Source organism: Hemiscyllium ocellatum, chromosome 10, assembly GCF_020745735.1.
Source record: "Hemiscyllium ocellatum isolate sHemOce1 chromosome 10, sHemOce1.pat.X.cur, whole genome shotgun sequence".
NCBI lineage: Eukaryota > Metazoa > Chordata > Chondrichthyes > Orectolobiformes > Hemiscylliidae > Hemiscyllium > Hemiscyllium ocellatum.
Window position 1 is genome coordinate 50,064,040 of NC_083410.1, and position 24,793 is coordinate 50,088,832.

The window sequence follows — 24,793 nt, forward strand, 5'->3', positions numbered from 1 at the left end:
GTGTGAAGAATGAACATTTGAAAGTTATTGATGGATTACTGGCATTGTCCTGCTATTTGACTCCTACATTCTGGAAAAAGGTGAAAATTGGAAGTGCAAACCTGAAATTAATTTTAATAGTGTAAGGAACCACATTTATTTTTCCTTTCTGAATTATGAACTAGAGAACAGAAATTTGACATTGCTATTTGGCTTAAAAGTACAGGAGTTGTATTATCTGCAACCTGAAGATCAAGTGGGATTGAGTGGTGTGCACTTTAGCGATACAAGATTATGGGCACAATCTTATAGGAGTTTGAGTGACTTGGGCTATGGCAAGATTTCTGGCAGAATTGGACAAGTCCAGTGAGGTTATCTTGATGTTTGGAACTTCTCATTGCTTGGCAAAAGCATAAAAGATGCATTGAAGAAGTTTTTCACTTAGCAGCAGAGAGTAGCCAATTAATGAGGTTATTCTTGTTAAGGCAGTTCGTTTTCTGAATGGCAATAGGTTTACAAAGGGAAGCCGCAATGAGACCCAGGTGTCCTTGCATATCAGTTGCTGAAAGTAAGTATGCAGATTCAGCAGGTGGTGAAGAGGGTAAGCGTTATGTTGGCCTTCAAAGTGAAAAGGATTTAAATTCAGGAGCATGGATATCTTGCTGCAATTGTACGGGGCCTTGCTAAGATCACATCTGGAGCACTGTGTGTACTTTTGGGCTGCTTACCTGAGGAAGGGTGTTCTGGCTACGGAGGAACCGCAACAAAGGCTTACCAGACAGATTCCTGGTTGGCAGGACTGATGTATGAAGAGAGACAGGAACAGTCAGGATGATCTTCACTAGAGTTTAGAAGAATGTGGGGGTTCTCATAGAGACGGATAAAAATTCTAACAGGAGTAAACATTGGTAAATGCAGGAAGGATATTCTTGATCAAAATTTGTGAGAAGATTTGTAGCTACGGTGCTCGTTGTTGTGGTTCTGTTCGCTGAACTGGGAATTTGTGTTGCAGAAGTTGTGTCCCCTGTCTAGGTGACATCCTCAGTGCTTGGGAGCCTCCTATGAAGCGCTTCTGTGATCTTTCCTCTGGCATTTGTAGTGGTTTGAATCTGCTGCTTCCGGTTGTCAGTTCCAGCTGTCCATCGCAGTTGTTGGTATATTGCGTCCAGGTCGATGTGCTTATTGATTGAATCTGTGGATGAGTGCCATGCCTCTAGGAATTCCCTGGCTGTTCTCTGTTTGGCTTGTCCTACAATAGTAGTGTTGTCCCAGTCGAATTCATGTTGCTTGTCATCTGCGTGTGTGGCTACTAAGGATAGCTGGTTGTGTCGTTTCGTGGCTAGTTGGTGTTCATGAATGCGGGTCGTTAGCTGTCTTCCTGTTTGTCCTATGTAGTGTTTTGTGCAGTCCTTGCATGGGATTTCGAACACTACATTGGTTTTGCTCATGCTTGGTATCGGGTCCTTTGTTCTGATGAGTTGTTGTCTGAGAGTGGCTGTTGGTTTGTGTGCTGTTATGAGTCCTAGTGGTCGCAGTGGTCTGGCTGTCAGTTAGGAAATACTCTTGATGTATGGTAGTGTGGCTAATCCTTTGGGTTGCGGCATGTCCTCGTTGCATTGTCTTTCCCTTAGGCATCTGTTGATGAAATTGCGTGGGTATCCGTTTTTGGCAAATACATTGTATATGTGTTCTACTTCCCTCTTTTTGCAGTTCTGGTGTACTGCAGTGTGTTGTGGCCCTTTTGAATAGTGTCTTGATGCAACTTTTTTTGTGTGTGTTGGGGTGGTTGCTTTCGAAATGTAGTGTACAAAATCCCATGCAAGGACTGCACAAAACACTACGTAGGACAAACAGGAAGACAGCTAACGACACGCTCCATGAACACCAACTAGCCATGAAATGACACAACCAGCTCTCCTTAGTAGCCACACACGCAGATGACAAGCAACATGAATTCGACTGGGACAACATTACTATTGTAGGACCAGCCAAACAGAGAACAACCAGAGAATTCCTAGAGGCATGGCACTCATCCACAGATTCAATCAATAAGCACATCAACCTGGACGCAATATACCAACAACTGTGATGGACAGCTGGAACTGACAACCGGAAGCGGCAGATTCAAACCACTACAAATGCCAGAGGAAAGATCACAGAAGCGCTTCGTAGGAGGCTCCCAAGCACTGAGGATGTCACCTAGACAGGGGAAGAAACATCTGCAACACAAATTTCCCAGCTCGGCAGATATTCTTGATCATCAAGGAGTCTAGAACCAGAGTCACAGACTAAAGATACATGGTAGGTCACTGAGGACTGAGATAAAGGGAAATCTCTTCACCTCGAGAGAGGTAAGTCTTTGGAATTGACTGTCACAGAAAGTAGCTGAGGCAAAACGATTGAATGTTTTCAGGAAGGAATTAAATGTAGTCCTTATGGCTGAAGGGATCAAAGGGTTTGGGGTAAAAACGGGAACAGGATAGTGAGTTGGAGGTCAGGCAGCATCTGAGGAGCAGGATGTTCGGGCAAAAGGCCACATCTTTTTATTCCCTTTGTTTTTGGACAGTACACTGGAAAAAGAAGCTATTACTTTAAAGCAAGGTGACTGTGCAAATAGATGCAGTTTTAAAAATTGTTCTCTGGAGCACATTGTGAATTATATTCACTCACTCACTCACATTACTAGAACATCTCTAGTAAGTGTTAGCTGTTTTTCATTCACTTCTCGGTGCAAGTTCCCTCTTTGAACGAGAAATAACATACTATTTCTAGATTATTCTCAACTAGAGAATAAAACATCGTTTGATATGTGAACAATCTTGTGTCAACAGCAAACAACTCAAAAGAATTTGAAACGAAGAGAGAGAGAGAAAGCAATTGACCGAATCCTGTGATGCAGCTTAGTGCTATTGAACAGAGATTCTGATTTTTGTTTTGTATACACACGCACAATTATTCATGTCCTGCCTGTATTTGTATGTCTCTGTTTGTGAAGGGGAAGTTTAAGAAGGTATGAGTTGCAGGATTGTAAGTTAGCAACTGATGTTTCTTAATTGCCATTGGTTAAAGAATATTAGTTTGTAATAAACAGTTGTGTTCCCGCTTATGTATAGGTGAGTACTTTCTTTTACTGAAAATGTGTTGCTGGAAAAGCGCAACAGGTCAGGCAGCATCCAAGGAACAGGAGATTCGACATTTCGGGCATAAGCCCTTCTTCAGGAATCTCCTGTTCCTTGGATGCTGCCTGACCTGCTGCGCTTTTCCAGCAATACATTTTCAGCTCTGATCTCCAGCATCTGCAGACCTCACTTTCTCCTCGAAGTACTTTCTTTTAACCTGAGTTTGCCAGTTATATAAACTGGAGTGTTTGGAGAGTTTGATTAAATCTTTCACATTTGTAATGACTATGGGAATAATGGGCTTGATTTGCAATCAATCATGGCAAACAGTAAAGATTTGCAACATATCTTTAAGAGTTAACTGTTCAGATCACTGAATCCTCTCTTTGTACTTTCAGAACATTATATCAGTGAACAATGCCGATAATGTCCTGGTTTAAATGGAGCAAGCCTAATCAAAGTTACTCTCAGAGGAACCCTGCTGATGTGATCATTGAAACCCTCATGATGGAACTCAGCTGGCAGCTAAAACAAGCTGAGAAGATGCAGAGAGAGCGAGAGAATGAGTACAGGAGGATAAAAACAGGTGTTGATTATAGCTGGCTAATCAGTCATCCCAAACAGAGCTATGAAGTGTCTCCAAGAGAGAGGCTAGAACTTGAAGAAGCTTGTTCCAAAATCCACCCTTCTTACTGTGGGCCTCTGGTACTCAGGTAATGCCTCTGCAATCTGATGTTTATACAAATTGCGTGGACCTCTCTACCAACAGATTTGTGCAAAATCTAAGCTAATCAGAGGATCTTAAAAGGTTAAATACATCAGAAACAGACTGAATGAACTGTTATAGCTTACCTGCTGGTTAAGAGACAGCCAGAATCTGTGAGGATATAGGGGTTAAGAAACACAAGGGGCTAAACCTTATTTTTTTGTTGGCTAATTCTGAATGTTATTGAGTTTTCTGAATGGAGGCCAACCAAGATTGCTCACTATTTCTTAAAAACACGCTTCATTAACCACCTACCCCACCCCAATGATGTCCTTCCCATTCAATTCCAGCCCCATTTTACCACACTCTGGTCCCAGAGCAACTCACCCCTCTGTGGATATTCTGGAATTCATCAATATCCTTTGTGCCCACTCCATCTGTTAAAAATTCACTGGGCACCCAGTCAAGCCCTACCAGTTCAGAGCGGCACAGTTCCTGACATTTGCCTCAGACATGACAAACAGGGGAAAGCCAGCACCTTGCTTTGTGGCCAGGAACCTGGAGGTCTTGATGGATGGGGTTGTGCAGAGGCAGGACCTCTTCATTAGCCCCCATGGGGTCCAAGACAACAGGTCATGCCAACCTTGTCTGAGTGTACCATCCTGGTTCGAGAACTCTCAATTATCTGGAGGAATCCACAACTTTGTAGGAAGGTTTTCTGACCCTTGTCTAGTCTACCAGTGTAATCTTCTCTCTGATACCTCATCCTCACTCTGTCTTGGCTACTGTTCCACCTCTCATCAAGGCTAATGCTTTCCTGCTCTCACTCTTCTGTTACTTGCACTAACCTTGTATGTCCTTTGTGCCACCTATTTTCTTGTCTGGGAGACCTGACCACCTGCATTCAAAGTATATACCACACACTTTCATCTCCTTTAATACCTGCCTCTCTATCATTCCAGGAGGAAAACAACCCAAAAGGACAGAGAAAGTCAAGACAGGTGGTGAGCTGCGCAACCTTCAGCTCCTCGTCCCTTTTGTGGAGACCATCCTGACTGTGACTAACCCCCCAAGCTGCTAACAGTGTTTCCAAGCCCTGAGACATTTATCAAAGTCTGCCCTTGACCTGATATGCAAGGGCACCCTGAACAAAGACTATCCTCCTGTCTTGCCTGCCTGACAGCCAAGACAATCTTCCTTTCTTTATGTCAGTGACAATGGTAACTCAAAACAGAAAGTCAAATGAGTCTGGTGTCTCTGCCTGAGGGGGCAAAGGCTAGGCAAGGCAATTCAAGGCAGGGATGCTGTGAACATCTAGATCGGGTGAGTGCCATGACAGTGAGTGGAGAGGCTGAAGGTGCAGACTGGTCCAGTCCATGTGCTAGGTATGTTCCCCGGAGTGCACAGTGTCCTTGCAGTGGCAGTACAATTGTCAGTACAGCCTTGAACATAGAACATAGAACATAGAACAATACAGCACAGAACAGGCCCTTCGGCCCACGATGTTGTGCCGAACATCTATCCTAGATTAAGCACCCATCCATGTACCTATCCAATTGCCGCTTAAAGGTCGCCAATGATTCTGACTCTACCACTCCCACGGGCAGCGCATTCCATGTCCCCACCACTCTCTGGGTAAAGAACCCACCCCTGACATCTCCCCTATATCTTCCACCCTTCACCTTAAATTTATGTCCCCTTGTAACACTCTGTTGTACCCGGGGAAAAAGTTTCTGACTGTCTACTCTATCTATTCCTCTGATCATCTTATAAACCTCTATCAAGTCAACCCTCATCCTTTGCCGTTCCAACGAGAAAAGGCCGAGAACTCTCAACCTATCCTCATATGACCTATTCTCCATTCCAGGCAACATCCTGGTAAATCTTCTCTGCACCCTCTCCAAAGCTTCCACATCTTTCCTAAAGTGAGGCGACCAGAACTGCACACAGTACTCCAAATGTGGCCTAACCAAAGTCCTGTACAGCTGCAACATCACTTCACGACTCTTGAATTCAATCCCTCTGCTAATGAACGCTAATACACCATAGGCCTTCTTACAAGCTCTATCCACCTGAGTGGCAACTTTCAAAGATCTATGTACATAGACCCCAAGATCCCTCTGTTCCTCCACCTGACTAAGAACCCTACCGTTAACCCTGTATTCCGCATTCTTATTTGTTTTTCCAAAATGGACAACCTCACACTTGGCAGGGTTGAACTCCATCTGCCACTCCTCAGCCCAGCTATGCATCATATCTAAGTCCCTTTGCAGCCGACAACAGCCCTCCTCACTGTCCACAACTCCACCAATCTTCGTATCATCTGCAAATTTACTGACCCACCCTTCGACTCCCTCATCCAAGTCATTAATAAAAATTACAAACAGCAGAGGACCCAGAACTGATCCCTGCGGAACTCCACTCGTAACTGGGCTCCAGGCTGAATATTTACCATCGACCACCACTCTCTGACTTCGACCGGTTACCAGTTTTCTATCCAATTGGCCAAATTTCCCTCTATCCCATGCCTCCTGACTTTCCGCATAAGCCTACCATGGGGAACCTTATCAAATGCCTTACTAAAATCCATGTACACTATATCCATTGCTCTACCCTCATCCATATGCTTGGTCACCTCCTCAAAGAATTCAATAAGACTTGTAAGGCAAGACCTACCCTTCACAAATCCGTGCTGGCTGTCCCTAATCAAGCAGTGTCTTTCCAGATACTCATAAATCCTATCCCTCAGTACCCTTTCCATTACTTTGCCTACCACAGAAGTAAGACTAACTGGCCTGTAATTCCTGGGGTTGTCCCTATTCCCTTTTTTGAACAGGGGCACAACATTCGCTACTCTCCAGTCCCCTGGTACCACCCCCGTTGACAGTGAAGACGAAAAGATTATTGCCAACGGTACTGCAATTTCCTCTCTTGCTTCCCACATAATCCTAGGATATATCCCGTCAGGCCCGGGGGAGTTGTCTATCCTCAAGTTGTTCAAAATGTCCAACACATCTTCCTTCCTAACAAGTATCTCTTCTAGCTTACCAGTCCGTTTCACACTCGCCTCTTCAACAATACGGTCCCTCTCGTTCGTAAATACTGAAGAAAAGTACTCATTCAAGACCTCTCCTATCTCTTCCAACTCAATACACAATCTCCCACTACTGTCCTTGATCGGACCTACCCTCGTTCTCGTCATTCTCATGTTTCTCACATACGCATAAAATGCCTTGGGGTTATCCTTGATCCTATCCGCCAAGGATTTTTCATGCCCTCTCTTAGCTCTCCTAATCCCTTTCTTCAGGTCCCTTCTGGCTATCCTGTATCCCTCCACTGCTCTGTCTGAACCCTGTTTCCTCAACCTTATGTAAGCCTCCTTCTTCTTCTTTACGAGACCTTCAACATCCCTCGTCAACCAAGGCTCCCTCACACGTCCATTTCTTTCCTGCCTGATAGGTACATACATATCAAGGACACGTCGTATCTGTTCCTTGAAAAAGTTCCACATTTCCACCACATCCTTCCCTGACAGCCTATGTTCCCAACTTATGCTCCTCAAATCCTGTCTTACAGCATCGTAATTTCCCTTCCCCCAATTGTAAAATCTACCCTGTTGTGCGCACCTATCTCTCTCCATAACCAAGGTGAAAGTCACAGAATTGTGGTCACCATCACCAAAATGTTCACCCACTAACAAGCCCATCACTTGTCCCGGTTCATTACCAAGTACCAAATCCAATATGGCCTCCCCTCTGGTTGGACAATCTACATACTGAGTTAGAAAAGCTTCCTGGACACACTGCACAAACACCGCCCCATCCAATCTACTTGATCTAAAGAGCTTCCAATCAATATTTGGGAAGTTGAAGTCGCCCATGACTACGACCCTGTGGCTTCTGCACCTTTCCAAAATCTGTTTCCCAATCTGTTTCTCCACATCTCTGCTGCTATTGGGGGGCCTATAGTAAACACCCAACAAGGTGACTGCACCTTTCCTATTTCTGACTTCAGCCCATACTACCTCCAAAGGCAGATCCCCCTCAAACTTCCTTTCTGCAGCCGTTATACCATTTCTAATTAGCAATGCCACCCCCCTCCTTTTTTACCACCCTCCCTAATCTTACTGAAACATCTGTAACCAGGAACCTCCAACAACCATTCCTGTCCCTCATCTATACACGTTTCCGTGATGGCCACAACATCGTAGTCCCAAGTACCGATCCATGCCTTAGGTTCACCCACCTTATTTCTGATACTCCTTGCGTTGAAGTATACGCACTTGAGCCCATCTCTGTGTCCGCAAGTATACCCTGTCAGTGCTACCTTCTCCACAGCCTCCCTACATTCTTGGACATCCTGACAAACAGCTAGCTTACTTGCTGGACTACAAGTCCGGATCCCATCCCCCTGCCAAATTAGTTTAAACCCCCCCGAAGAGTGCTAGCAAACCTACCCCCCAGGATATTGGTGCCCTTCTGGTTCAGGTGCAACCCGTCCTGTTTGTACAGGTCCCACCTTCCCCAGAATGCAGTCCAATTGTCCAAATACCTGAAGCCCTCCCTCCTACACCATCCTTGCAGCCACATGTTCAACTGCACTCTCTCCCTATTCCTTGCCTCACTGTCACGTGGCACCGGCAACAACCCAGAGATGACGACTCTGTCTGTCCTAGCTTTTAGCTTCCAGCCTAACTCCCTGAGCTCTTGAATGACCTCCCCACCCCTCTTCCTACCTATGTCGTTGGTGCTAATGTGTACCATGACTTCTGGCTGCACACCCTCCCCCTTAAGGATTCCGAAGACACGGTCCGAGATGTCTCAGACTCTGGCACCCGAGAGGCAACAAACCATCCGAGAGTCTCGCCCATGTCCACAGAACCGCCTGTCCGTTCCTCTAACTAGAGAGTCTCCTATAACTAGCGCTCTCCTCCTCTCCCCCTTTCCCTTCTGAGTCTCAAAGCCAGACCTCACGCCACAGACCCCATCACTGCAGCTTACACCTGCAAGGCTGTCTCCCCCAACAGTTTCCAAAGCTGTATACTTATTGTTTAGGGGAACGACCACAGGGGATCCCTGCACTGCCTGCTTCTTCCCCTTCCCACCTCTAACTGTTACCCAGCTACCTCTGTTCTCTGGCGTAACTATGCCTCTGTAGTGCTTGAAGTGCTGAAACATCTCATAAGTGGATTAGAGATGGGCTTTTAGGAGCTGGCACACATCTGATGTCGATGGGAATGGGATGCATGTGAGTAGTAGCCTATGGACTGTGCACTGAAATGTTGTTGACCAGCATCCAACATGATGGTTGTTCAGAGCAAGTAGTGAACTGAATCTGTTAGGTACCTGGTATGATTTCTATGTTGGGTTTTCTTAACAATGAGTTTGGTTAACAAAGTGTTTGCCCAGCAATAATCCCCATTAACTGACAACTTCTCACTGCCCAGTGAGAAACTCACCACACCAGTTGTGAAACGCATAAAAGATAGGACGAGACACTCCCAACGTCGAGATTTCCCTCATTGGACTTTTTGTCTGATTCTAGACTCGCTATAGTTAACTTTTTTTAGATATTTGGAAGGTTTTGTTCCGAGCTTTTTGTTTCTCTCCTTTCTGGAGAGTACCTGGCCACAAAGAAATCTCAGGTGTCTGTTGTCTCTCTTCCCCATTCCCTCCTGGAATATAATATCTTTGTGAGGACCTAATTGAGATTTGGAATCCAATCTCACCAGTTACTGTGAATCAGTGGGTGTTTCAGGCTGCTTAATTTTATATTGTTTGCTATTGACCCCTTCACCCATTCTAGTGGGAGGTCAGCTAACAGAATTGAAATGTAGTCTGAATACTAATAGAGTATGGTTTTTAGAAATGTAGGTGACTTATCAAGTCTATTTGCTACTTGGTTAGACCAAACCTCCCCAGATTTAAAATTGTGACACATCTTTGTGAGATGATAATTTCAGTGATGTGTCAGATAGGCGTATATCCCTTTCTATCTCATCTGGATCACTGCTGTTTCCTTCTTATTGTCCTATTCTCTCCACTATTATGAGTTGAGATAAAACACTAATTCATTTTAATTCCAGGTTTTTATAATCATCATTTAACCACAAAATGTTTGCCAATTAGGTCCTCAAGATCTGCTAAACTTTGATCCAATGCAAATACTGAATTTGGTCATGTGAGCTCTAACACTGTATTCTCCGGAATATTCATTATATATTAAGTACACATCTCAAAGGACCACATGACAATTTATACCTCCTCATAAATCCTACCTTTCATCCTTCGCATTACAGGGTCAGAGACTCACTTCTGCAGTTTCACCTCTGTGCTTAGACCTTCTACATCTGACTATCCATCCATCTTTTTCACAATATATTTTCACCTTTGAGCTACAACACTGTAAACAGCTGTCAATTTGATCTTAGTGCCCAGCTGATTGCTAGGGCTAATCCTCTCTTCATATCTTTCAGTTTTAATATTACTTCTTTAGTGGTTTCACAGCATTAAGCCTGAAACTGGTGATTCGTTTCTTAAAGCACTTTTAATACCATAGTTTGTTTATTGTGCTCATAGGTTTCCCAGTTTGAGATCAAAAGCAGTGGTATCAGTTTGATAGAGAGGTAATTGGGGGACAATGTAGACTAAGAAGTGGTAGAGGTAGAAGAATAATTCCTTTATTTTTGATGATAGGCTTGAAAAGATAGGTGTAGTAATGTGTTTGACAATTACATGTATAATAATAAATAACAATAATAAATTAAGATTATACAAATTTCAAGTAGTACTCCACATATATACAACTTGCTCCAAAATTAGCAACAATACTTATCCAAAATGGAGGCAGTCAAAGAACATACTGGGTTTGTATCTCCTTTTTATGCAATTCAAAGAAAGAAAGCATTCAGTGTTTAATTTATACCAAGATGAACTTCCTTTGGAGTGTATTAATCTTAATCATTACACATACAATGACAGAGGCCTTATATTCTGATTGATATTCTGCTATTCTTTGATGCTTATCCAGCAACAACATTTGTTTCCATTGTTTGCTCTTCCCAAACTTTAACTTTTATCCTGAAATTTCATCAAAAGATGAGATTTGCAGCATACACGTCTAACTAATTTTGATCTATCCAAGTGGTTTATCCATAATTGAAACAACTGCTGTTTCGTCTGTTTTGCATTAGTATAAAAATAATGACATCTTTACAGAATGAATCCTGCAGAACAAAATTGTGGAAAGAGAAACATAGAAAATAGGATCAGGAATAGATCATTCAGCCCATTGAGCTCAGTCTACCCTTCATTATGATCATGGCTGCTCATCCAACTGAGTACCTTCTTCCTGTTTTCACCCCATACCCTTTGATCCCTTGAGAACATAGGCTTATATTTTAGATAAAGGGGATGGAACACTGTACCATTGCTTTAATTTTTGCCTGCTGCTGTATCCATATGACCTATTATGCTAAAACCTGCAGGATTTCTTTCTATATTGCAATAACAACCTACAATCTTACTGAAAATGAAGTATGTTCTAAATCCCTCATCGACTAGTGTGCTGATCACCTCTTCTGATCAGGCAGCATTCTCAGAAATATAGTATACAGCATTATAATAAAATAATGCAGCACAGTTTTCTATACTGCTTCCAAACACAATCCCTAACTTCAATAGTAGCACCAAACTGAAGAATTAAATCTTTTGAATGACCAACATTAGAATTAAATGCAAAGTAGCAAATGTAAAGGCTCAGATTTGCTGTGATTAGCGTGAATTGCATACTCCAAAGGCTCTATATTACTAAACTGATTGAATTGCACTAACAAAGTGTAGTAATGATTTGAAAGTTTCAGGGAAAATAGCCCCAGCCTAATCAGCCTCTCCCTATTGCTCAAATCCTCCAACCCTGGCAACAACCTTGTAAATCTTCTCTGAACCCTTTCAAGTTTCATAATATCTTTCTTATAGCAGGGAGATCAGAATTGAATGCAGTATTCAAACAGTGGCCCAACCAATGTCCTGTACAGCTGCAATATGACTTCCTAACTCTTATACTCAATGCATTGACCAATAAAGGCAAGCGTACCAAATACCGCCTTCACTAACTTGTCAATCTGCCTCTCCACTTTCAAGGAATAATAAACTCGCACTCCAGAGTAGAATAGAGTAGATTTTATTTTTCATTTCTACCATATACAACTGTTACCATAAAAAACGAGACAGTGTTCCTCCAGGATCAAGGTGCTACATGGACAGCACATACTACACGATCATACACAGGGCAGCATAAAGTGCATAAGAAGTGCAAAACACAAATTACAGTGTAATAAAAGAATGATAATTAATAGACATTGTTCTAGCAGTCATTTGAATTTGTGCAAAGAATTTCAGGTGAAAAAGAGTCCAACCATACAGTGTTAAGGAGCTTGATGGCTTGGGGGGAGCAACTGTTGCAGTCTGGTTATGAGAGATTGAATGCTCCGGTATCTTCTGCCAGATGGCAGGAGGGAGAAGAGTTTGAGTGAGGGGTGCATGGGGTCTTCCACAATGCTCTTAGTATTTTGGATGAATACCATGCCACAGTGTGTGATGTTAATGTCTGTAATGGAAGGAAGAGAGACCCCGATGATCTTCTCAGTTATCCTCACTGTCCATTGTAGGGATCCAGGCAGTAATGCAGCAGCTCAGGGTAGTCTTGATGAACCCTTTGTAGAATGTGGTGAGGATGGGGGTTGAGAGGTGGACTTTTCTCACTCTGCACTGAAAGTAGAGACGCCACTGGGCTTTCTTGGCTATGGAGCTGGTGTTGAGGCATCAAGTGAGATTCTCTGCCAAATGTATGCCAAGAAATTTGGTGCTTTTCACGATCTCCACAGGGAAGCCATCGATGTCCAGCGGAGAGTAGTCACTCTGTGTCCTCCTGAAGTCAACAACCATCTCTTTCTTCTTGTCTACGTTCAAAGACCGGTTATTGGCTCTGCACCAGTCCATTAGCTGCTGCGCCTCCTCTCTGTATGCTGGTTTATTGTTTCTGCTGATGAAGACCCACTACAGTTGTATTATCAGCAAACTTGATGATGTGATTCTACCTGTACATCGCTACACAGACGTGTGTCAGCAAGGTGAACAGCAGTGGACTGAGCACACAGCCTTGGGGGGCCCCCTGTGCTCAGTGCGATGGTTTTGGAAATACTGTTCCCAATCCAGACTGACTGAGGTCTCCCAGTCTCCCAGTTACAAAGGGCTGTATTTAGGGCTGCAGCCATGGTTGATCATGCCGCTTCCATGACTGCTGACCAGACAACCGCCGCCGTGACCTCTACGAGATGCACTGCCGCCGAGACCAACGCAAGACCCAATCAGAACAACATGTCTGCTCCCTCTGCCACTGCTGCAGCCATTCCCGCTCCCAAAGACATCACCTATGCTGTGCGTTTTACCACTTCCACCCCATACATCATCACCTACACTACATGTTCCTCCACTTCCACCCCACTGATGACACTCACATGCCCACACACCACCAACGCGCCCCCCTGCGGGTCCCATAATGACTATCTCTCGGCCCCCCCCAAACCGATGCCCGGGGTAAGCGTCACTTCTGTAAATGACGTAATCTCCCCAATCCCTCCTCTACCACCCCTCGGTCTCCACCCACCACCCCCACTCCCAGCTCCAGCCTTATACCAGATCCTAGCTCCCAGCCCTGCTGAACTTTCTCCCCAAACCTCCTCCTCACTGAGGATGAACGATCAGTCCTCAGCAAAGGCCTTACCTTCAATCCCCTCCGCTCCCAGATCAACAAATTCAATATGCATTGTGACATCGAACACTTCTTCTGCTGCCTCCGCCTCCAAGCTTACTTATTCCATCAAGAGTCCTGCCCACCTTGTGAGGACCCCTACACTCGTGTCCAACACACCCCATCCAACTGGACACCCTGTGCCGGCCTGTTACCCGCCTTCGACCTCATTATTTCCAACTGCCATCAGGACATTGACCGCCTCAACATGTCCACCCCCCTCACCCACTCCAACCTCTCGCCTTCACATTCCACCACCCTCCTCACTCCCTCTGCTCCAACCCCAACCTCACCATCAAACCAGCAGACAAAGGGGGTGCAGTGGTAGTTTGGCACACCGACCTCTGCACCATTGAAGCCAGGCGCCAACTCAAAGACACCTCCTCCTACAGCCTCCTTGACCACAACCTAACCTCCCATCATGAAACCATCATCTCCCAGACCGTACACAACCTCATCACCTCAGGAGATCTCCCACCCATAGCTTCTGACCTCATAGTTTGGGATCCTCGCACCTCCTGGTTCTACCTCCTACCCAAGATCCACAAGCCTGATCAACCCGGGCAACCGATCGTCTCAGGCTACTTCTGCCCCACCGAATCATCTCCACCTACCTTGACACTGCCCTATCCCCACAGTCCAGGAACACCCCACATACGTTTGGGACACCACCCACGCCCTCCACCTCCTCCAAGACTTCCATTTCCCCGCTCCCCAAGACTCATGGACATTCAGTCCCTCGATACCTCCATCTACCATGACCATGGCCTCAAGGCCCTCTGTTTCTTCCTCTCCCGATGTCTCCAACAGTACCCTTCCACTGACACTCTCATTCATTTGGCTGACTCAAATCCTCCCACTTCCTCCAAATGAAAGGGGTAGCAATGGGCAGTGTGTGGGCCCAGCTGTGCCTGTCTCTTTGTTGGATTCATTGAACAGCCCATCTTCCGTAGTTATACCGGCACCACTCCACACCTTTTCCTCCGCTACATTGATGACAGCATCAGTGCCACCTCATGCTCCCGTGAGGAGTTTGAACAGTTCATTAAGTTCACCAACACATTCCACCCCAACCTTAAATTCATCTAGACTATATCTGACAACTCCCTCCCCTTCCTGGACCTCTCCATCTCCATTAACAATGACTGACTCAACACTGGCATTTTCCATAAACCCACCGACTCCCACAGCTACCTGGATTACACCTCCTTCCACCCTGCCTCCTGCAAAAACACTATCCCTTATTCCCAATTCCTCCGCGTCCGCCTCCCAGAAGGACCAGTTCCACCACAGAACACACCAGATGGCCTCCTTCTTTAAAGACCACAATTTCCCCTTCCACGTGGTTGATGATGCCCACCAGCACATCCCATCCACCTCCCCCACCTCCACTCTCAAACCCCAGCCTTCCAACCACAACAAGGACAGAACCCCTCCTGGTCCTCAACTTCCACCCCACCAACCTCCGTATACATCGCATCATCCTTTGATATTTCTGCCACCTATAAACCGACCCCACCACCAGAGATATATCTCCCTCCCCACCCCTATCTACTTTCTGTAAAGGCCGTTCCCTCCGCGACAACATTGTCAGGTCCACGCCCCTCCCAACAACGCACCCTCCCCTCCCGGTACGTTCCCCTGCCACTGCAGGAATTGCAAAACCTGCGCCTGCACCTCCTCCCTCATCTCTGTCTAAGGTCCCAAAGGAGCCTTCCACATCCGCCAAAGTTTCACCTGCACCTCCACGCATGCCATTTACTGTATCTGTTGCTCCCAATGCAGTTTCCTCTACATTGGGAAGACAAGATGCCTACTCGCAGAGTGCTTCATAGAACATCTCTGGGACACCCGCACCTACCAACCCCACTGCCCCAGGGCTGAACACTTCCTCTCTCCTTCCCACTCCACTGAGTACATGCAAGTCCTGGGCCTCTTGCATCACCACTGCCTAACCACCTGATGCTTGGATGAAGAACAACTCATCTTCTACATTGAAACCCTCCATCTCCTTGGCATCAATGTGGATTGCATCAGTTTCCTAATTTCTCCTCCTCTCATCTTATCCCAGTTCCAGCTTTCCAGCTCAGCACCGCTCTCATGACCTGTCCTACTTGTCCATCTTCCTTTCCACCTATCTGCTCTACCCTCCCCTCCAACCTATCATCATTATCCCCATCTCCATCTACCTGTCACACTCTCTGCTACCTTCCCTCAGTCCTACTGCCTTCCTATTTATCCCTCACCCCCGAGGCTTCCAGCCTCATGCCTGATGAAGAGTTTTTGCACGAAACATCGATTCTCCTGCTCCTCAGATGCTGCCTGACCTGCTGTGCTTTTCCACACCATACTCTCGACTCTAATCTCCAGCATCTGCAGTCCTCACTTTTGCCTAGTTGTATCCAGGCACAGCAGACTAAGCTTTCCAACCAGGTGCTGAGGAATGATGGTGTTAAATGCAGAACTGAAGTCTATGAACAGTAGTCTGCCGTAGGCGTCCTTCTTCTCCAGATGGGTAATGGCCAGATGGAGGGTGGTGGAATTGGCATAATCAATTGAGTGGTTGGGACAATACACAAACTGCACGGTGTCCAGTGAAGGTAGCAGCAGGGTCTTAATACGCTTCATCAGGAGTCTCTCGAAACATTTTATTATGATGGATTTAGTGCAACGAGGTGGTAGTTGTTGAGACAGAACGCTGAAGACTTCTTTGGCATGGGTAGAATGGTAGTGGCCTTGAAACATGTTGGAACTATGGTGCAGCTCAGGGAGATGTTGAAGTTGCCCATGAGAACATCCACCAGTATGTCAGAATATCCTCTGAGCACTCTGCCAGGGATGTTATCTGTTCCAGCAGCCTTACGTGGATTGACTCGGCATAGAGTTCTCCTCATGTCGGCTGTGGTAAAACACTGCACCTGGTCATTGGGAGGGGGTGTGGACGTCCTCACTGCCATGTCATGTCGTGCCTCAAATGTTTGCATAAAAGTTGTTCAACTCATTCAGTCAGGAGGCATCACTAGCACAAGGAGGTAGTGCTGTTCTGTGGTTGCTGATGGCTGGATGCCCTTCCACATGCTCCATGTATCGCCGTTGACCTGAAAGTGCTGTGTTTTCTCTGTGCGTGTGCACGCTTTGCCTCTGATGACCCAGGTCAGGTTGGCCCTCGCTGTTGTTAGGGCCGCCTTGTCATCTGCTCTGAAGGTGGAATCCCGGATCCTCAGCAACTCACACGCACACACACACACACGCACGCAACGTTGCAACCATCCGCAGCTTCTGGTTGGGGCAAGAAGTGATGGTCTTGGACACAGTGACATCATCAATACACTTGCTAATGTAACAAATCACTGACACGGTGTACTCTTCTACGTTGATGGAATAGCCATTGGTTGCCGCCTCCCTGAACACACGCCAGTCAGTGTGCTCAGAACCGGTTGACACATCTAACGAGTGGTCTCTATGCTGGGATTAGCATAACAGAGATGTGATCTGAGGATCTGAGGTGGAGCTGGGGCTCTGCCCTGTATGTGTTGGAGATGCTTATATAAACCAGATTGAGCGTGTTCCCCCCCATTGTCGCCATGTCCACATGCTGGCGGAATTTAGGGAGCACAGTCTTGAGATTTGCATGGTTGAACTCTCCAGTAATAATAAACAGCCCATCAAGGTCTGTGTCCTGCAGTCCACTAACAGCCCATATATGTCACAGAGTACCTCCTTAGCATTAGCATTGGGAGGAATGTACACCCCGATTATGAGGATAGCTTTGAATTCCTACAGCAAATAAAATAGTCTGCACCTAACAGTCACGAACTCTACCAATGATGAGCAGTAACTGGAGACTAGCATGGAATCTTTGCACCGTTTCATGTTCGTGTAGACATACAGACCGCCCTACCCCAAGCATTTCTGCACAGAGCTACATTTCTGTTGGCATGAAACAAGCCGAGCCTGTCTAGCTGGATGGTGATGTCTGGAACTCTGTCGTTGAGTCACATTTCCATAAAAACAACGATGCAGCAGCTTCTAATGAATTCCAGTTTATTGTCCAGGGAACAGATGTTGGAGAGCAGAATGGATGGTAAAGCTTGGCCGGCTGCGGTTTATTTTTAGCTTGGCATGAACTCCTGCTTCTGCCTCCTCGCACACCGATGACTCAACACCCAGCCACCAGCACCGGGTGAGGCCGAGGACTGGAGGCCTGGTCTCTGCGGCAAGCCAAGATCATGTAACTCCTTAATCAGCTCTCCAGTCTCTTTGTTAGGCAACACTCCCCAATAACTTACCATTTAGCGTATAAGTTCTGCCCTGATTTGCCTCACCAAAATGCAGCACCTCACACTTAACTAGATTAAACTCCATCTGCCACTCCTCAGTCATTGGCCTGTCTGATTGTAATCTGAGGTAACCTTTACTGTCCACTGCACCACCAATTTTAGTGTCATCTACAGACTTACTGACCGTAACTCCTAAATCATTTACATAAATGACAAAAAGCAGTGGACTCAGCACCCATCTTTGCGGCACACCACTGGTCATCGGCCTTCAGTCCGAAAATCAACTGTCTGCCACCCCCTCTGTCTCTTATCTTTGAGTCAATTTTGTATGCAAATAGCTAGTTCTCCCTGTATTCCATATGATCTAACCTTGTTAACCATGTGGAATCTTGATGAATGCCTCTCTATGCCCCTTAGATTCAAAAGCAAGTGGGTGTACCCAGTATGACATATGGGTCTGACTTTGTATGTCTTAAGTGTGCTGGACATCCAGGGTACATGACAGAAGGTGTTACCTGCTGAGTTAAAGTGTTTAATGAAAGTTGCTATACTCTGAACCTTTTTATTAAAATATATGATCAAGAAGTGGGTGTCGGCAATTCAACCGCTTAGGCCTGCTCCACCATTTAATACAATCATGGATGACTCTATGTCGCCTCATCTCCACTTAGCTGTCTGTTCTTCATAACTCTTAAACATATTATGTCTATCTCCTCAAATTTATTCAGCATCCTGGAGTCCACTGCGAGTGAATTCTACAGGTTCACAACTCTTTGAGAGAAGATATTCCTACTCATCTCAGATTTAAATCTACCACTCCATGGTCTAAAACTATGACCTCTTGTTCTAGATTTCCCTTGTGGGGGCAAACATCTGCTCTATGCCTACTTTTCAGTATGTACACAGATACTGTTCCCCAACTCTTCTGTTGTTATATCGATGACTGCATCGGTGCTGTATCCTGCACCCAGGATGAACTGGAGCAGTTCATTGACTTTGCCAACAATTTCCAACCTGCCTTTAAATTCACTTGGTCCATCTCAGGCGCCTCCCTCCACTTCCTTGACCTCTTGATTTCCATCTTTGGTGACCGTTTATGGATTCACATTTACTCCAAACCCACAGACTCCTATAACTACCTGGACTACATCACCTCCACCCTTTATCCTGCATGACTTTCCTACACCTACTTATTCAATTCCCTTTATCATTTTATATCCCTCAATTAGATCTCCTCTCATCTTTCTGAACTCAGAGATTATAGGCCTAGACTTCTCAATCTTTCCTCATAAGTCAAACCTTTCATCTCTGGAATTAATCTGGTGAATTGTTTATGATATTGGGCTGCCCCACCGAACAACTCAAATATTAATGGGCAAAAGGAACTGTTCAGCTATTTCAAGGATTCATCCACTACAAACAGATTAGTTTGTTTGACAATTGAGCAAACTTACTGGGTATTTCTTGGTCTTTTTATCATTGTGGAAACTCATTTCAGAGTTCTGACAGGGAGATTTTGTTTGTCATTAAAAACTAATTATCCTGAAGTCATGAGTAATCTATAGCCTTAGACGCCTGTAATTCATAAAGGAGACTGTTACTAAGATTTGCTAGGTACTGCAGCCACAATGCAAGTCTCAAATTAGGACTTGGACACCAATGTCTGTGGTTGTTGAGATTACTGCAGTGCTGGCATCCAAGTGATATCAGCAATGATCCAAGACACATTCAAGTGATATCAGCAATATCGCACAGTTTGTGGCCTGGAAGACAGAGCATAAGATCATAAGACATAGGAGTGGAAGTAAGGCCATTCGGCCCATCGAGTCCACTCCGCCATTCAATCATGGCTGATGGGCATTTCAACTCCACTTACCCGCATTCTCCCCGTAGCCCTTAATTCCTTGAGACATCAAAAATCTATCAATCTCTGCCTTGGAGACATTTAGCGTCCCGGCCTCCACTGCACTCTGAGGCAATGAATTCCACAGGCCCACCACTCTCTGGCTGAAGAAATGTCTCCGCATTTCTGTTCTGAATTGACCCCCTCTAATTTTAAGGCTGTGTCCACGGGTCCTAGTCTCCTCGCCTAACGGAAAAAATTTCCTAGTGTCCACCCTTTCCAAGCCATGAGCAATGTGGATCTCTGTGTGAGGAGGAGGTAAATGCTTGTAATCTCCACTTTAGATCACATTGGAGTGGCAAGGGTCAAGGTGGGATCATGTTATTTTATTGGAAGTAGAAGATGCCTGCTGCAAGGTGCATGCATCTTGACCAGAGAAGGATGTAGAGTCATTTGGGAGAGGGTCTGGGATGCCTTTTCTGGAAGAGAGATCTATCAGACCTCCGATTCTGAGAAGGCCGCTGAAGTATTTCTGGGGTCTTGCAAGCCTGAGTGAGGGTAGGGCTGATCAAGGATTGTGGAGGAAACGTGACTGGAGTTGGAGGTAGGAGAGGTCCTTAATGAATACCTTGCTTTGGTATTCACTAGTAAGAAGGACTTGTCTTTTGATATGCTCAAACCGGTTGATGTTAAGAAGGAGGATGTGCTGGAAAGTTGAAAAACATGAGGATAGATAAGTCCCCTGGGCCAGACGGAATATACCCAAGGCTATTATGGGAAGTGAGGAAAGAGATTACTGTGCCTTTGGTGATGATCTTTGCATCCTCACTGTCCACTGGAGTAGTACCAGATGATTGGATGGTGGCAAATGCTATTCCCTTGTTCAAGAAAGGGGATAAAGGCAACCTTAGGAATTACAGACCAGAAAGTCTTACATCGGTGGTGGTCAAATTATTGGAGAGAATTTTGAGAGATGAATTTATGATTATTTGGAAAAGCATAGCTTGATTAGAGATAGTCAGCATGGCTTTGTGAGGAGCAGATCATGCCTTGCAAGCCTTGTTGAATTCTTTTGAGGATGTGACAAAACACACTGATGAAGGTAGAGCAATGGATGTGGTGTACATGGATTTTAGCAAGGCGTTTGATAAGTTTCCCCATGGGAGGGTCAGTCAGAAAGTAAGGGGGCATGGGATACAGGGAAATTTGGCTGTCTGGATATAGAATTGAGTGGCCCATAGAATACAGGGGTGGTAGTTGATGGAAAATATTCAGCCTGGAGCTTGGTGACCAATGGTATTCCACAGAATCTGTTCTGGGATCTCCACTCTTTGTGATTTTTGTAAATGACTTGGATGAGGAGGTGGAAGAGTGGGTTAGTAAGTTTGCAATGACATGAAGGTTGGTGGAACTATGGATAGTGTAGAGGGCTATTATAGGTTGCAACAGGACATTTGACAGGATGTGGAGCTGAGCTGAGAAGATGTAGTTCAACTTGGAAAAGTGTGAAGTGATTCATTTTGGAAGGTCGAATTTAAATGCAGATTACAGGGTTAAAGGCAGGATTCTAGACAGTGAGGATCCAAGGGGTCTTGGTGTTCATAGATCCCTCAAAGTTGCCACCCAAGTTGATAGGGTTGTTAAGGAGATGCATGGTATGTTGGCTTTCATTAGCAAGCAGATTGAGTTTAAGAGCTGAGAGGTAATGCTGCAGTTCTATAGACCTCTGGTTAGACCATACTTGGAATTTTGTGTTCAGTTCTGTTCACCTCATTATAGGAAGGATGTGGAGGGTTTAGAGAGGATGCAGAGGAGATTTACCAGCATGCTGCCTGGACTGGAGGGCATGTCATATGAAGAAATGTTGAGAGACCTAGGGCTTTTCTCATTGGAGTGAAGAAGGATGAGAGGTGACTTGACAGAGGTGTACAAGATGATAAGAGGCATAGATAAAGTGGATAGCCAGACACATTTTCCCAGGGTGGAAATGGTTATTACGAGGGGGCATAATTTTAAGGTGATTGGAGGAAGGTTTAGGGGAGATGTCAGAGGTAGGTTCTTTACACAGAGAGTGATGGGTTGGTGGAATACACTGCCAGCAGTGGTCGTAAAATCAGATATATTAGGGACATTTAAGTGACTCTCGGAGAGGCACATGGATGATGTAAAATGTAAGGTGTGTAGGTTAGTTTAATCTTAGAGTAGGATAAAAGGTTGGCACAACATTGAGTGCTGAATGGCTTGTAATGTGCCGTACTGTTCTCTGTTCTATGTAAGCCAAAGAATCACTGAGTGACTACATGGGACCCATGCACTTATGAAAAGTGCTGGGTAGCAGGGAGGTGAAGGCTGCAGGAGCTTTTAGTTTGAGGACTGTCTCTCCTTGGTCCTGAACACTTTCGGTATTGGCCTCTGTTTTGGACTTTCTCTCTCCATAGGCTCAATTTGAGAAGTTGTACACAGAGCTGAAACCAGATATCCTGTTTTCTCCCCAATTCCTTTGAGGTGAAGCTGCACTCCCAGTTGGCTTACACTGAGAGTCTCTGATCCTATAGGAAATTGAAACATTACTTCTCATCATATTTCACTGATATTGGCGACATTGTGATCCTCTGACTCAGCTGATCAACATTGTGGAATATCTCAATAAATATAATGCTTATACTATTTCACTCCTTAATAAATGTCACCATATTAAAAAAAAATGATGACAGGAAGTGCATGCAGTCCTAAGAACTTTAAGAAATTAACCTTGTCAGCTTGTCGACAAAGGGTCAGTTAGACTTGAAACGTCAGCTCTTTTCTCTCCTTACAGATGCTGCCAGACCTGCTGAGATTTTCCAGCATTTTCTCTTTTGGTCTTGTCAACTGAGTCTGGATGTAGTGCTCAAGATGTGATCTCACCATTGCAGTGTACCGTTAGTTTATGACTAATGACAACATTGACTTGTAACTGTTTCAGCTATTTAACATTGGTTGTGTGTTGCTTTGGTTTAGTGTCAAGTCTATGAAGATGGTTTTCTTCTTGTCCTGACAATACCCAACAACAAGATTTGTTGCCTATATTTCTTTTTTCATCTTGTTTAGTACTTAGCACTTGCCTGCCTTTCATTTCAATGACTGTTGATTTGAGCAAGTACTTTCTCCAACACACTCTGGCCACTTACCCAATTCAATTTCTCCACTTGGGTAGGGGAACAAACACAAAATTTTTCAAGTCATTATTTTCTGATCTTGAGTTTGCAAGATATTTAACATAACTAAGTTATGTTACTAAGCAATTCAGTTTATTTTAAATTTCTTTTTTCTGAATGATGTCCTCCTTAATCCTTATGGTCTTAATTCTGTATTGAGCTATGGTTTTTCAAGTGCAGATCACTCCCTGGTACCTTGTCCACACGGTTATTATTCTTAACGGAACCTCAATAGGGAATGCTGCCAAGCTATTTGACTGCAAGAGGCATCATCCCCAGAGCAGAGAGACTCACAGCTGAGCGCTCTTATCTGCCCCCAGTATCCAGACAAGCTCACTTTCACAAGGATCATTTACTGATCACAGTGATCAGTAGTGTTAAGTCTGATTTATAATCTATTTAGTAATGCAGCCTGGTTTAATATATTTGCTATTAACAAATCAGGGTAAGTTTGTTAAGCCCAGTGGGGAACCGCAGGTGAATCTAGGTGTGTTGACTCTCTAATCTTTGCTGCCATGGAGCATGGTTTCTGGTGAAAAAGTGTAGGTTCACCTTGGGCAACTTAAGTCAAAGAACAACATTATATATTTTAATCAAGATTTCCATTTGATATCAGGTTTCGACAGGTAATTGCTGAATACGAGCCCGAGGTTCACGAAGTGTTACAATTATTCCGGGCTGTTCTTCAGGATGCTTTTGAGCAAATGAAGGAAGATCAAGATACTAATAAATTAACCAGGCAGTGGAACAAGAAACAGACAATGAGTCTCTCCACGATAATATTTAAATCACGAATAAGGATCTATCCTTTCAGCAGTAATATCAAAACAGTGTCAGAAGATGTGGAGCAAGGCTTTGAGTCAGCCAGACGAGTATGGAGTATGCCAGAGTTCAAAACTGCTAAAGACTTCTGATGGCTTGCACTATTTCTACTTTTCTAACAGACATTCTGCTGTAGAGATGATTAGTTATCATATTTAATCATTGAATCTTAGATTGATACTTGTCTTTCAGCTATGTGACTACTATGAATGTGCATGGCTTGCTTACTGCGAACTCACAGATACGAAGCTGAGTGACTTATTCTTGGGAATGTAGATGGAATTTGTTTCTGGCTAAACTGTGAAATGGAAGATAGTTGCTTTTAAACTGCAACTGATTATCAGAATACCAACTGTACTTACAATGGATAATTATGATTTATTGGAATATGATATTGGTATGTCATCAGTTTTTTGAGGACTAATTAAAAGTCTATCAGTAATGTAAGTGATCTCACTTTAATCCTTTCCGTAGATGAATCTCTCTGTAGCATGGGTAGTGAAAAAATCCAGAATCATATGCTGATCATTCTTAGCTGTATTTTTAATGCTTCACGTAGTGCACCTTGTTTGGCCAGTTAGAAATCATTTCACTTTCATTGTCATCAGATATGAATAGCTAATAATAGACAAGAATAAGCAACGCTGTGACTTTTGTACTGAAGGCATCCCAACCCTCTTTCATTCAACATAAGGTTTCAAATAACAGTTGCATTCATTTTCAGGAAATGAAGACTAAGGGAATGACATCAGGATTGTACTTCTTGAAGCAGAGTGATCTTTTCCAAAGAATGGGGGAGTCTATGAAGTCTTCAGATTAAGGGAGGCATTTGAGGCTAAAACTGGGAAAAAGATGGGATTTAAACTCTTTTAAATAAGCTTTATTTCAATTCTTGTTGTTAAGCATTTCTTACCTTGTATTGTATGGCATTTCTTGTGTCATACATCACTTCCCCTCAGGTTAACCATGAAATCAGTTCCAATGTCCTGACAAAGCCATTCAACAAAATGACAATTAGTTGTAGGAGAGTAGCCCAAATG

The 24,793-nt window shown here is 44.4% G+C and overlaps 1 protein-coding gene across 1 annotated transcript; it reads left to right on the plus strand.

Annotated features, from left to right (window-relative positions):
• Window positions 1-3,515: 3,515 nt before the first annotated feature.
• Window positions 3,516-23,845, plus strand: rd3 (retinal degeneration 3, GUCY2D regulator). Its single transcript, XM_060830911.1, has 2 exons — window positions 3,516-3,811; window positions 23,548-23,845. The coding sequence occupies exons 1-2, from the start codon at window positions 3,516-3,518 to the stop codon at window positions 23,843-23,845; spliced, it is 594 nt and encodes a 197-aa protein (XP_060686894.1).
• Window positions 23,846-24,793: the final 948 nt, after the last annotated feature.